Source organism: Mesoplodon mirus (genome assembly GCF_964341445.2).
Source record: "Mesoplodon mirus genome assembly, chromosome: 16".
NCBI lineage: Eukaryota > Metazoa > Chordata > Mammalia > Artiodactyla > Ziphiidae > Mesoplodon > Mesoplodon mirus.
Window position 1 is genome coordinate 67,019,686 of NC_138992.1, and position 15,093 is coordinate 67,034,778.

A 15,093-nucleotide genomic window follows, 5' to 3' on the forward strand; every position below is an offset into this window, starting at 1 on the left:
CTGTGTATATAAAACTATTCAATTTAGCAAGATTTACTTTAGTGGAAGTTTAGCGGAAGAAAGTAGCAGTCAGAGTACTACTGAACTTGACGTCTGCCTCTGGAGATCTGCTGTTTATTAATTACAACTCATATGAATGTGAGTTCATCTGATTTCACAAAATGTGTGAACTGTGAACTTACTACATGTATGTGAACTGTCCAAAAAAGATGCAGATGGACTATATGTATGATTCATATGTAAATATACTTTTATCAGATGATAAGGATATTAATACTCATAAACAAATATAAAACTATCACCAAGCATGCATATACTAGGGATTCTTAGGAAATCACACAAAATTTACTGTCAAAAGTCAATTCCGGGGCCTCCCTGGTGGCGCAGTGGTTGAGAGTCCGCCTGCCGATGCAGGGGATACGGGTTCGTGCCCCGGTCTGGGAGGATCCCATATGCCGCGGAGCGGCTGGGCCCGTGAGCCATGGCCGCTGAGCCTGCGCATCCGGAGCCTGTGCTCCGCAACGGGAGAGGCCACAACAGTGAGAGGCCCGCGTACGGAAAAAAAAAAAAAAAAAAAAGTCAATTCCGGGGCTTCCCTGGTGGCGCAGTGGTTGAGAGTCTGCCTGCCGATGCAGGGGACGCGGGTTCGTGCCCCGGTCCGGGAAGATCCCACATGCCGCGGAGCGGCTGGGCCCGTGAGCCATGGCCGCTGAGCCTGCGCGTCCGGAGCCTGTGCTCCGCAACGGGAGAGACCACAGCAGTGAGAGGCCCGCGTACCGCAAAAAAAAAAAAAAAAAAAGGTCAATTCCGGTTGCACTAAGTCCTTAAAAATCTTGCCTTTTTCTTGACTAGATATCCTTTTTCTCTCTCTCTCTTCCTCTCTCTCTCCAACTCAGTGTGCTCCACTATTTAATTCTTACCTTTCTCCCCTCATTTCCTTCTCCACTACTTCACAGCAGGCTCCATGTGAACCTATGACCTAATTACCATGTATTCTCCGCAGTACTGTCTTTGCTGATGTAGCCTATGCTATAGATAGGAAAGTACATGGCTAAATTTGTCCCATAATAATTTTTAAACAGTTGTCACACTAATAAATTATTTTAGGTTTTCAGCAATGAGTCAGTTCTTAATTTGTCATGATGGGAGTAGGGAGGGCAGTCAGAATTAACCTGAAGCTTCAAATTCAAATATAATTAACATCTAGAAGTATTTTAAGTCATGCTGTATTTTATAATTATTTGGTGAACTAAAGCAAAAACGATCCTTCAATAACAGCTCCTTTTATCTGTAAGAGTTTAGTAATATAGTAAGGTTAGACTTTCCTTGAGGTGGAGTCTAAAAGAGAGAATAATATCATGATCTTGTAAGAAATTGTTTTCAAGAGAAACAAAAAATCCAGTTCACCTTTGCCCACCAGCTTGACAGCATGAAGTAGGTATTAACGTTTTCATCTCCAAATTGCTCGGCCACATAGAGTCCCAGTGATCCGTACTTGTCATATATGTTTCTTTTTGACGTGTCAGTAAGTATTGTGTGGGCATTGTTGATTTCTTTAAACTTCTCAGCAGCACCTGGATCGTCTGGATTCTTGTCTGGATGGTGTTTCAAGGCCAATTTTCTTTTAAAATTTTAAAAAAAAGTGAGGAAAAGTGTTACTTGACAGGTATTACAATGACATTTTAGAAGGGCATTATTCATTTGTACATCTTTTATACATGTAAATACCATGAAATGTTACATTTCATAATAATGTTGATTTAACTAAGCAAGTGTCCATTAAATGTTGCCTTGTGTTTCTAATGTGCAGGCACAGTAGTATTGTTTCTCCCCTCACATCCTCAAAGGAATTCTCAATAGCTGCATAACTGTTAAGTCTTAGACATTTTGCTATTGGCAAATATGTGAAGTTTATTTTTACCTGGAAGCTCATCAGTAGCCCACCTCAACATGCAGAGGCCTTTAAGAGTTCCAGCAACAGGACCAGTTTATACCACAATTTCATTTAGAACTGGAAGACTTTTCCAGAATGAACAAACCTTCACACCACCTATTCTAAAAGTTAAACTCAACTGTCAAAAAAAAAATCTCTGATTTATACACCTTGAATAAATATTATGACCCTTTCACAATTTTTTCACAAATCCTAACTCCCTTTTGTTTTTATGGACAAATACCGTGACTTACCTTGTATTCAAGTGTGTATTTAACCTCTTTCCAAATAGGTCTTCCCACTTCAAATAGTCTGTAGAAATTTACTTGTGAGTACAAGGCCCTCTCTCCTCTGTGGATCATAAAGCAATTCCAGAAGGGCATGAGTGTGTGTTGTGTTGCAGTGGGTGCGTATTGGGGGCAGAGGGGTGATATGTGAGTATTCTTTATTCTTCAGTTATAATCAAGTATTAAAAATGTAAAATGGGGGCCTCCCTGGTGGCGCAGTGGTTGAGAGTCCGCCTGCCGATGCAGGGGATACGGGTTCGTGCCCCGGTCTGGGAGGATCCCATATGCCGCGGAGCGGCTGGGCCCGTGAGCCATGGCCGCTGGGCCTGCGCATCCGGAGCCTGTGCTCCGCAACGGGAGAGGCCACAACAGTGAGAGGCCCGCATACCGCAAAAAAAAAAAAAAAAAAAAAAAAATGTAAAATGGATGTAAGAACTGAGCTATGATAATCAGGCTCTGGCTAGGGGCTCTTTCCCTCACTTCCCTCCACAGACAGATTTAAATTGATGAAAGCCATGTTTAATATTGAGTCTAGTAATTTTTCCTCTACAAAGTCAACTAATTTTAAAACTCTCTACTGGAAATTCCACATGACTTATTCTCCCTACTGTGCCTATTGTAGGCATATGTAGGAATGCACCTTAAGCTTTTGTTTATTTTATCGGTTTAGATTAAATTGCTTCATTTTAAAGCAGTAATAAAAGTCCATAAGTAGAAAAAAATAAAGTATATCTTATAAGCCAATCTGTACAATGAACTTAAAAAACATCACACCTATTTTAGGAATTAAAGCATTGCTGGTTAGGAAGTAGGTGAATAATTAAGCAGTTTAAGATCAGGATGCTTAAAAAGTACCAAAATATTTAAAAACATACATCATGGTGTATAATACATTCTAACTCTGAACTCAGAATAAACAAAAAGAATAAAACAATAATAGTTCATTTTAAATTTGTTTAATCAAACATTTTTCATCCTTATTTTTTGAGAGATGTTTGGGGTATCTATAAATTCTTATTGGAGACATTTTTTTACCTGCAGAATTTATGATAAAATCTTCTAATAGCACAAAATGCCAATTTTGTCATTTTAAAAAACTTTTATAATGTTTACTACATACCAGCACTATTGTAAGCCTGTTATAAATATTAATTCATTAATCTTCACTGCAGCTCTATGAGACTGGTATTATAATAATCCCATTTTACAGTTAGGAAATTTAGCCACTGAGAGGTTAAGTAACTTGTCCAACATCATACAGCTAATAATTAGAACCAGGCTTTGAACACAGGCAATCTGACCCTGAGCATTATGCTGCCTCCTACATATTTTTAAATTAAAAAAGTAAGACATTGCAAGGACTTTGGCTTTTGGTCTAGGTGATGTGGGAAGCTCCTGGAGTGTTTTGAGAAGAAAAGTGTTATGATCTGACTTTAGTTTAGAAGGATCACTCAGTCTGGAGAGGACAAAGGCCAAAGCAGGAGACTCTTTTAGGGGAAGTTCATGGTGGTTTGGACCAGTGTGGTAGTGGATGATTAGTTGGAAGTGGTTGGATTCTAGTACACTTTGAGAGATAGCTGATGGATTGGGTGTGGGATGTGAAAGAAAAAGAGGAATGAGGGATGGCACCGAAGTTTTGGCTTGAGCAACTGGAATTTTGGAGTTACTGTTTAAAGAGTTGGCAAGAGATTTTTTTTTGGTAGTAGGAAATGATTTGCTAGGATTCACAGTTCTATCTTGAGCACCTGTGAGATGCATATTAGACTTACAAGTGTGACAGAGGTAGAGAGATATATGAGCCTGAGTTCAAATGAGAGTTACTCTGGGAGATGTACATTGGGAGTTCTCAGCAGGTCGATGGTATTTAGAGCCATGGAACTGGAAAAGATTCCCAAGTGAGTTGGATCCAACGTAAGTCCAAGGGCTGAGCTTTGGGAAGGAAGAACTACAGAGGAGATGAGGAAAGAAAGACCAATGATGCAGAAGGAAAAATCCGGAGAATATGGGGTGATGGGATCCAAGTGAACAAAGTATTTCAAGGAAGAGGGTGGTCACCTGTGTCAAGTACTATTGACAGGTCACGTACAATGACAACTAAGAAGTGATCACTGGGTTTAGTGTTACAGAAATCTTTGGTGACCTTGACACGTGCACACACATACACACATAACACATATACACATGCATATATGCACACACACACACAGACAATTGTATATATGTCTTTATATAGGGAAAATAAAGCAGAAAAATAAGTAGAAATAAAGAGAAAAATGAAAGGTTATAACCATGCTTAACTGTGACTATTGCTGGGATTATAGGTGATTCTTTGTTTATTCTTGTTATAAAAAAATATACATACTACTTGTGCAGTTTCCTTCCCTAAGTATTTTTAAGCTCCAGTTAAAAATTTTATGCTCCTTTAATAACTGAAATTTTAGAGTTTGTTCCCTTAAATGACCCACTACCAAATTAGAGGGGGAGAGGAAGGAAGAAAGAAGTCCTCAAACTTTAATAATACAACAATCATTATCAGAAAGTCTCAAGTGGATTCTTTAAGCACATTAATTTTAATGGCTCAATATTCCTGGAATTCTCACTCTGTGCCCTGGAATACAATTGCAGCATTTTCCCCTACCAGTTCCAGAGATCATGTCCAGGCCAACCAAATGCAAAGGCTCTTACTTCTGCCCTGAAAGAAAAAAAATCCCTGGAAAATGCCTCTTTACATATATTTCTTTATTTCTAGGGTTCAGTTGTAGACTGATGCACACTACCCAAGACTTATCCGGAGAAACGTGTCATTTTAAGCTGCTTGGATCTTTGTCAGCTTTCAAGGGCAGATGCACTCAACTATTTATCACATTCCTCTAACAATGGAGCTGGCAAATTCAGAGGGCTGGAGCACCTCCATTTGTAACAAATCCAATTCCTGGTAATCAGCAGCATTCTGACTCCTCTTGGCAGATGCTCTTGGCCCTGAGGAATCCTCAGGAAATATGGCTAGCAGAGGCAGCTGCCAAAGTTACACAATTGCTCAAGGAGGTAGTTGATCGATGACCCACCCCCTTGGTGTTGTCTGTACAGCAGGAAAACACGTATGGAATTTAGGGTGAAAGGAGAGTTGCTTGGAGTACATTTAAATATAACATTGCCTATTCACTTTAAAGATCTTTCTTATAACTTCTCATTTTATACTTAAAAGTGATGTAATGTTCAACTAGAACATGAGCGTTTAATTCCACATCTGTCTATACTCTTCGTCACTGTTAATCTGGTATGGCTATAACTAATATTAGAAATAGCATCAATACCTGTAATTTCCACTTCAAAATCCAATAACAGCTTTCAACTGAGTAGCAGATAGGATCAATGTGGATTTATAGGTGTAATTACCAAAGGCTCCTAAGATCTACCTATTTTCAGGCAGTGGAATAATTCTAAGCATTGTAGTGCCCAGTTCTCTTCCTCACACCATCTACCACTCAGGTGAGATCTACCTACTATTCTCTACCAGTCTGTGAATCACCCAAGACCCAGTTCTGACCATGTTGCCCCAGCTCAAGACCAAATCTATCTCCATGGGGTTGGAATGTCAGAGGAGACCTTCTTGTTTGGAAAGGCTGGCCCTGAGCCTCAGGGAACTAAGTTCCACCATCTATATCTGTAGCTGCCTTTCCCCCACTCAACACATTTTTAGCTGCCTTCTCCAATTACCTTTTGTTGCTTCCTGTTTGAAAGATTTCCCCATTGCTGTGTGACTTTCTGCTAAACTCCCTCAGCCACAAAGTTTATTGCCCCTCCCATGTCCCAGAAGAAGGCTACCTGCTACCTAAAATGAAAGAGTAGAAGAGGGAGGGTGAGGCACTGGTTTCTTCCTATATCCTAGAACCGTTAAAAGTGCCCTCATGGCAGAGGCAGCCTCATCAACAGCAAAGGTAGCAAAAAAAAAAAAAAAAAGAAAAAAATCTGAGCTCATATTAGATATAGACTATTATTTCTAGGGAAAAAAACTGACTATAATGGGAAGAAGACTGGTGGTAGATAGGAAAATGAACTGCTATAAACCAATTTTCAGGTGAAAACAAACCCTAGACTAGTAACCCTGCATGTTTGGCAAGTATTGCAACTATGGAACTTAATAGTATGTCTTCATAGTAGAAGTTCAGTGGAACTCTTGTGCCCTCTTGGACTCAGGCAACACCCAAGTGAAAGTATAAGAAACTAGTATATGAGTTCCAATGCACATGTCCCTGACATTTGGTATTGACAGACATTTTAATGTTTGACGGTCTGGTAGCTTGTGTGTGTGTGTGTGTGTGTGTGTGTGTGTGTGTGTATCCCTTTATGGTTTAATTTGCATTCTCCTAATTACTAATGAGGCTGATATATATGTCATTTGGATATCCTCTATTTAAGTGTATGTTGGTCTTTCAGTTTTTAGTTTCATGTTTAAAATGAATTTGTAGGATTTAAAATATATCTATAGTATTCTATATATGAATTATTTGTCAGTTTATGTATTGCATATGTATTCTCTGTTTCTAAGGCTTTTTTGTTGTTGTTAGTTTCCTTATGGAATCTTTTGGAGAACAGAAATTCTTTTTTTAACTGTTTTTTTTTTTTTTTAGTTTATTGGAATATAGTTGATTTACAAAGTTGTGTTAGTTTCAGGTGTACAGCAAAGCGATTCAGTTATACGTATACATATATTCATTCTTTTTCAGATTATTTTCTCATATAGGTTATCACAGAATATTGAGTAGAGTTCCTTGTGCTATACAGTAGGTCCTTGCTGGTTATCTACCTTATATGCAGTATTGTGTGTATGTTAATCCCAAGCTCCTCATTTATCCCTCCCCGCTATGTTTCCCCTTTGGTAACCGTAAGTTTGTTTTCAATATTGGTAGGTCTGTTTCTGTTTTGTAAATAAGTTCATTTGTATCATTTTTTAAATTAGATTCCACATATGAGTGATACCATATATTTGTCTTTTTCTGTCTGACTTCACTTAGCATGATAATCTCAAGGTCCATCCATGTTGCTACAAATGGCATTATTTCTTTCTTTATTATGGCTGAGTAATATTCCATTGTATATATATGTACCACATCTTCTTTATCCATTCCTCTGTTGATGGACATTTAGGTTGCTTCAGTGTCCTGGCTATTGCAGATAGTGCTGTAATGAACATTGGGGTGCATGTATCTTTTCCAATTATGGTTTTCTCTGGATATATGCCCAGGAGTGGGATTGCTGGATCATAGGTGGCCCTATTTTTAGTTTTTTAAGGAACCTCCATACTGTTCTCCATAATGGTTGTACCAATTTATGTTCCCACCAACAGTGTAGGAGGGTTCCCTTTTCTCCACACCTTTTCCAGCATTTATTATTTGTAGACTTTTTGATGATGGCCATTCTGACCAGTGTGAGTGATACTTCATTGTAGTTTTGATTTGCATTTCTCTGATAATTAGCGATGTCGAGCATCTTTTTATGTGCTTTTGGCCATCTGTATGTCCAGAAATTCTTAATTTTAACTAGTTTAATTAATCAGTCTTTTCCTGAATTAGGGAAGATATTGTCTTATAAACTCTTTAAAATCTTTATAGATTTGCCTTTCACATAGAAGTCAATGACCCATTTGTAGTTGATTTTTTAATGTGGTAGAAAGCAAGCATACAATTTCGTTTTTAAAATATGGATATCCAGTTATCCTAGTGTCATTCATTAAAAAGATAAAATCCTTTCCCTATATTTTAAATAGGATCTCTATTCTGCTCCATTGGTCTATTTGGCTACTTCTGGGCTAATAAAGTCTTGAATATTATACCTTTAAAATATGTCTTAGTATCTTAAAGAGCAAGTTCTTCCATATTGTTGTTCTTCAGGAGTTCTGTGGCTGTTCTGGGCCCTCTATATTTCCACATACATTATAGAATTAGTTTGTTAGTTTACACACACACACACACACACACTCACTCTCTCTCTCTCTCTCTCTCTCTCTACTGGGATTTTTATTACAATTGCATTTGACTCTATAGATTAATTTGGAGATTGACATTTGTATGGTATGTCTACTTATTTAGAACACAAAGTTTATCATTTTACCATTTAGGTTCTGCATATATTTTATTAGCTTTATTTCTAGGAACTTATTTTTTGTGTGGTTTTGATATTAAAGTATTTTTCTTAATTTATTGCAGATGTAAAAGATTTTTATATATTGATTTTTTATCCTACAAACTTAAGCTCATTTATTAATTTTAATAAATTATAGGTTCTTTTGCATTTTCTACATACACAATCATATAATCTGCAAATAATGAAGTTTTTTTCATTTCAATTCTTATATCATTTTATGTTTTTCCTTATTGTCCTGGCTAAGACCTCCAGTATGATGTCAAGTAAGAGTGACTAAAGCAGACATTCTTCTTTCCTTCTTCTTTTACTAATTTACTAAGAATGAATGAACATTGAATTTTAACCAAATGTTTTTTCTGCACCTGTTGAGAAGATACATTTTTTTATTTTTTAATCTGTTAATGTGATTGATTTCTTAGTGCTAAATGAAACTTGTGTTCCTTGGATAAACTCAACTTAATTATTTATTATTTTACTTATTGCTGGACTCAGTTTTCTAGTACATGCATTTAATTCTGTAAATTTCCCTCTAAGTACTACTTTAACTACATTCCACAAGTTTTAATATGAAGCATTCAGTTCTAGGTACTTTTTAATTTTAATTGTGGTTTATTTTACCCAGGAGTTATTTTAAATTGTGCCTCTGAATTTTCAAACATATGGGGATTTTCTAGCTATCTTTTTATTTTTGCTCTCACTACAGTGCAGCTTGATTGCACTGCAGTGAGAGAACATATTCTATATGATTTAAATCCTTCAAAATTTGAGATTTGCTTTTTGTCTCATTATATGTTCAGTTTTTATACATGTTCCATGTGTACTTTAAAGAATATGTATTCTGTACCTGTTAGGTGCTTTGTTCATATATAAGAACAATAAATTTTCTTTGCTAATTTTTTTTGTTCAAATCTTCTGTATTCTTTGCCATTTTATTGTTCTACAAGCAAGGTATGTTAAAATCTCCCACTATTACTGTAGGTTTACAAATTTCTCCTTATAGTTCTGTCACTTTTTGCTTTCTGTAGTTTAGTCCATGTTCTTTAGAAGTATACAAATTCACAACTGTTATATATTCCTGGTGAATTGAACTTTTATCATTATGAAATACACCTCTTTTTGCTAGTAATACTTTTAGTCTTTACTTTGATATTAATAAAGCTACACCAGCTTTCTTTGGGTAGGCTTATACATAGACTATATTTTTCTCTCCTTTTATGTTCAAATTTTCTGTAACCTTATATATTAGATGCGTCTTTTGTAAACATATAGTTTGGGGTTATTTTATTCACAGTGACAATCTTTTTCTTTTAATTGAAGCATTTAGTCTATGTTTACTCTTAATCTAATTGTTGATTTATTACAGGTTAAATCTACCGCTTCATTATATTCTCTGTCCCATCTAAAGTATTTTTCTTTTCCTCTCCTTTCTTGCCTTCTGTTAGATTGATTATTTTTCATTATTATACTTTTTTCCCCTCTGTTGCTTTGGAAAATGCACATTCTTTTATTATTCCTTTTGGGGTTCTCCTAGAAATTAGAAAATCCCTGACTTGTCAAAGTCTAAAGTCAATGTACTTTTGTCTTTCTCCAAGACAATGTAAAAATCTTAGAACACTAACACTATTAACTGTCTTCCCAATTTGTGTTGTTGGTAGCCCGTACTTTAATTCTGTAAATCTTTTAAGCCCTCAAAAAATGTTATTTAACACAATTAGTATATAACTGTCCCTCAGTATCCATGGGAAATTGGTTCTAGTATCCTCTGTGGATACCCAGATACGTAGATGCTCAGGTCTGATAGCTGGCCCTCCATATCTGTGGTTCCACATCTGAAGATTCAACCAATCATGGATTGTGTAGTACTGTGGTATTGGGGGGAAAAATCCACATATAAGTGGACCCATGCAGTTCAAGCTCCTGTTGTTCAAGGGTCAGCTGTATGATGGTATTTCATACAATTAGTGTGTGTGTACGTTTCCTCACATATTTTCCAATCTTGTTGCCATTAGTTATTTCCTGCATCACTGACCATACATCTGGGATCATTTTCCTTCTGTCTGTGAACACTCTTTAGTATCTCTGTTAGTGTAGATCTGCTGATGATTAATTCTTACAGTTTTTGTTTAGCTTAAAAATGTCTTTATTTCACCTTCGTTTCTGAAGAGTATTTTCCCTGATAAAGAATTGTAGGCTATCAGTTATTTTCTTTCATCCGTTTTCTTTCATCCAGATTTCAGTTCACTGTCTTTTGGATTTCAGTATCTCTTGAAAAAATCTGCTGTAAGTCTAATTTTTGTTCTTTTCCATAGGGGCTTTCCATCTTTGGTTTTCAGCAGTTTTTCTGTGATGTGCTTAGATATAGACTTTTATTTCTTCTGGTTGGCTTTTATTGGGCTTCTGGTATATATGGATTGATATCATTCATGAACCTGGAAAATTCACATACATTATGTTTTCAAATCGCTTTCCCCTTGTCCTCTGTCTACTCTTCTTTTCAGACTCCAGTTGCACTCACCTAAGACCTTCTTAATAGATCCTCTATGAATTTTATCTTATTGTTTTGTTTTTTGTCCTCTGTAATTCTTTCTGGTTATTTTCTTCTGGTCTGTTGTCCAGTCAGCTCTCTGACCTGTTAAACCTTGCCTTTGAATTCTTGAATTTCATTGTTGTATTTTTTTTAGTTGTATAATTTATGTTTATTTTAAACATCTGGAATGCCCCTTTTCATAATTTTGAGTTCCCCGTGAAAATTCTCAATCTTGTATTTTATCTTCTTGATCATAGATGTTTTAATGTCTTTATCTGATAATTCTAATACCTGAGTTTTCTGAAGTTCTGTTTCTATTGTCTCCTTTCGGCTGATTCTTGTTCTTATTGTCTTGACTTGTGTCCTTGATTATCTCTGGTATGCCACATATTTAAAACTTATAAAGAATAATCGGAGTACTAAGAAGATGTTATACCAGAGAGAATTTTTATGTCCTACTTTCAGATGTCTGGAGGCATTTACAAAACTGGAATCATGTTAATCTAATATTAGGAATTGAGATTTTTCTCAGTCACCCAGATGGCTCAAAGTTCAGTTACAGTCCATACAAGGGTGGTGTTTCCATTGTCTGTTTCTGTGTAACAAGCTACAGTAAAATTTAGTAGCTTAAACCAGCAAGCATTTTATTTATTTGCCTACCATGTTGTAATTGGGTAGGACTTTGTGGGGACAGTTTGTCTTTGCTCTGTTTGCCTTTGACTGGAACTGCTCAACTTGAGCTGAAGGATCTGCTTCCAGGATGGCTTCACTGACCTGCTGATAAGTTGGTGCTGGCTGTGGCTGGAAGCACAGCTAGGGCTGTTGGCTGGCACTGTTTTCTCCTCCACGTGGCTTCTCCACGTGGCTTCTCCACGTGGCTTCTCCACGTGGCTTCTCCACGTGGCTAGGTGAGATGCCTCACAATGTGATGGTCTCAGGGTCATATTTCTTAAATGTTGTCAAAAGTAGATTGCAAAAGTAGAAGCTGCTATGCCTTTTTAAGATTTAGGTAAATCATCACTTCTGTCATATTCTGTTAGTTAAATCAGGTCAGAAAGCCAGCCCAAATTCTAGAAGACTACACAGGATATGAATACCAGGAGATATGGTTTATGGAGGACTACCAAAGTAATTGTTAACCACAGATGGTTTACTTCCGTTTTTGCCCTTTCTCCTGGGGTGCAGCACTTTGGAGTCTAAATGGAATTGCAGGATTTCCATTCTTATAGGGCCAGGGTCCTGGTTTTTTCCCCCTTCTCTGAAGACTGAGTCCTGCTCAGCCTCTCAGCTTCTCTTCTCCCATATCATGACCTAGTAAGCAGCAATTCTTTACTCTCAAATGCTTTTAAGATGTACATATATAAATATAATTTTCCTTGCAGTTTTTCTAGTTTTTAGCAGAAGGGAGAACTGGTACTTTACCTAGCTAGTGATAACCAGAAACTCCTGATTCAGAAATTCCTGGTTATCTTTCATGTTTATATTCTCTTCTTTCAACTATGTGTTAATTTCACAGAGAGCTTTTTACCACTGTTATATGAATGAGCCAAAGAGCGCCTCTGTGTATTCACCCCTACATTGTTTATTTCTTTACTGCAGACTGAGACTCATTAGCTCAAAAGGCCTCCAGTGTCAAGCTCAAATTTTCACATATTCAGTTATTTTTATTTTTTTAATTTTTTTGACCACACCATGCGGCTTGTGGGATCTTAGTTCCCTGACCAGGAATTGAAACCAGGCCATCGGCAGTGAAAGAGCAGAGTCCTAACCACTGGACTGCCAGGGAATTCCCTCAGTTATTTTTCAAATAACCCAAACAAGCAGATTGTTAGCCATTCAGAGCCTGTCTACTTTACATATCTGCAAGACTCACCCCACATCTGCTGGCCATTGGTAAGACAGAGCCTTATGGCTATAAGACTGCAAGCTGCTGTGGCCCTTTGGAACTGTCTGACTCAGAGACTCCGCACTATGCTCCCGAGTGACACCACCTAGTGACCCTTTCCAACCTTCCTCTCACCTGGGTGTTCCCTTGACCTCCTGCCTTTTTGATGATAACCCCCATGCCATAAGCCTCTGGATGGTCTCGTGCTGTGAGGAACTTCCCCTCTCATGCAGCCCTGTTCAAGCACCATCCAGTAAAGCCTGTTGTGTTGCTGGCTCTTATGGTCATGTCTTTTCCGTTGACCAGCCACCAAATCTCTCCACCCCCCACAGCCATTTCGTACATTTGTACTGAGTACAGTTTCCCTCCTCATAAGACACTTTAATACAGTAAGGTGCTGTGAAAAAGCTGGAATGAGAATGTAAGTGGGACTCAAGGAAGCAGCAGCCACTGGGCCAGGGTTAGTGTAGAGTCAAGGGACAGAATAGCAAGGTCAGGGCACCATTTGACTTCGCATTGCAAGTAATGATGCCAGTACTACCCCTACTGTGTAATTATTTCTGAAACACCTGCTGCCATAATGTATGATTCAAGTACCAAGGCTTCATCCAGGGCCCTCTGAAGGCCACATTACACAGTCCTGTGATTTCCTCACACTTACAGATGGAATATCTGAGCAGCACACCCCAGAAATTGTTAACATTTTCTTTAGTTTTCTGGGATCCACAGTCACATTCAAGATTCAAGACAGATTGCATGAGATAACGATGGGAACCATAATTGATGATCTATTTCAGAGAACAGTCCTTTCTCTCATATAGAATGACATCGAGAGTCCAGTGCTGACCTCTAGTGGCAGTTGAGACAGTGATCCCATCGTGCTTCAGTGATCCCTTGCCAGATTTTTACTAGAATTTTTACTTCATGAGGCGTTATGCTTGTTTTTTTTTTTTTTTAATATGACTTAAAAATACTTAAACTTCTGAAAAGTTCAAATGCCAATTGATAGAGCTTTGTTTTAGGTCATTTTCTGATCACTACAATTCTTTTCTATGGCTAATTTTAAGAGCAGCTCCTTACCCTCCCTAATAAAATAGGATAGACTATAATATTTGTGCAAACACAGTAGATAAAATGTGGCCAATATTAGAAGTATTTGTCTATACCAGTCATAAGAGTACTACTTTAGGGGATGGGGACCTGAAGTTCGGCCACCAGTAGGCCTCTGACAGCCTTCAGCAGGCCACTAAGATTGTGTGCTATATTTAATCCTTTTCCCCACAGCCTACGGCTCACCCAGAATCTGAGAGCTGCATATAATACAAGATCTCTGTATCTGGCCCAGGTTCCCATCAAAAGTTTCTGTGCCTCTAACCTTATTACATTTCCTGGGGAAATTTTTACGTTCTTGTTTTTTCAAAGCCGGCAATCTCTGTTGAACTCTGAACATCAAGGGATCATAAGACCAGGATGTAGGAGAAATGGCTACACAGACCTTGTTTCCTTCTTCCAACAGCAGCTCCAGCCACTGGTTCTTGTCAAAGCCCTCAGCAGGCACTTGCTGTCTGTAAGCCTTACTCCTGCTGGCTTCCTAGCTCAAGCTCAGTAATAGTGTATCATGTCAACGCTACAAGCAGGTCCTGGTAATTACCTGTAGCAGGCCCAGCCACTGGCCCTTGTAGGGCTCCCAGTGCTCACTTTCTTGTCCTCCCTACACCCATTTTCCCCCCTAAACCAATATTTTAAAACTACCAGGGTCTATTCTTCTAGACAGTCCATTTCACTGACTCCATTTCCTTGACTATTTGGACTCAGCCTCATGGTCATACTGTAGGAGTGCTACTCAAACCAATTTATTCACTTCCTTAAAAGTTCTGATTCCCTGTCATGCCTCCAAGGAGATGACTCTAGCTGTCCACTACTTCCACTCCCATTTCTGGGAGAGCAGTATTGCTGGAGAAGATTGCAAAACTGTGCAAATCAGGGGCAATAAAGACAAACAGCTTCCCCGCCCCCCACAAGAAACCTCATTTCCTACTTCAAACGGGGTTAAAAGTTCATTAGAAAGAAACTCCTTCACACCCTTTTACTTCTATACTTCTGCATAATTGCACCCATCTTTCCCTCCTCCTGTTATTTAAGAGAAGAAGAACCTCTCCTTTTTAAAATTAAATTGGCCAGTGTGTTCTAGACTCTACTTATCTGTGCACTTTCCTAAATCCTGGTCCATCAGTCATCAATCTCTGCCCCCAACTCCAGTATCTTCAATAATGTCTTCATTAGCTCCTTCTCCTCAGCAAGCAAACATGCTCATTGT

At 38.0% G+C, this 15,093-nt stretch overlaps 1 protein-coding gene across 1 annotated transcript in view; it reads right to left on the reverse strand.

Annotated features, from left to right (window-relative positions):
• Window positions 1-15,093, reverse strand: part of DNAJC5B (DnaJ heat shock protein family (Hsp40) member C5 beta) — a gene marked incomplete at its 3' end in the record, with an annotated part of 47,105 nt that overhangs the window by 14,647 nt on the left and 17,365 nt on the right. The window contains exon 2 of the mRNA XM_082601374.1: window positions 1,408-1,621. Within this exon, the coding sequence (XP_082457500.1) occupies window positions 1,408-1,621 (214 nt within the window). The remainder of the gene's footprint in view (window positions 1-1,407; window positions 1,622-15,093) is intronic.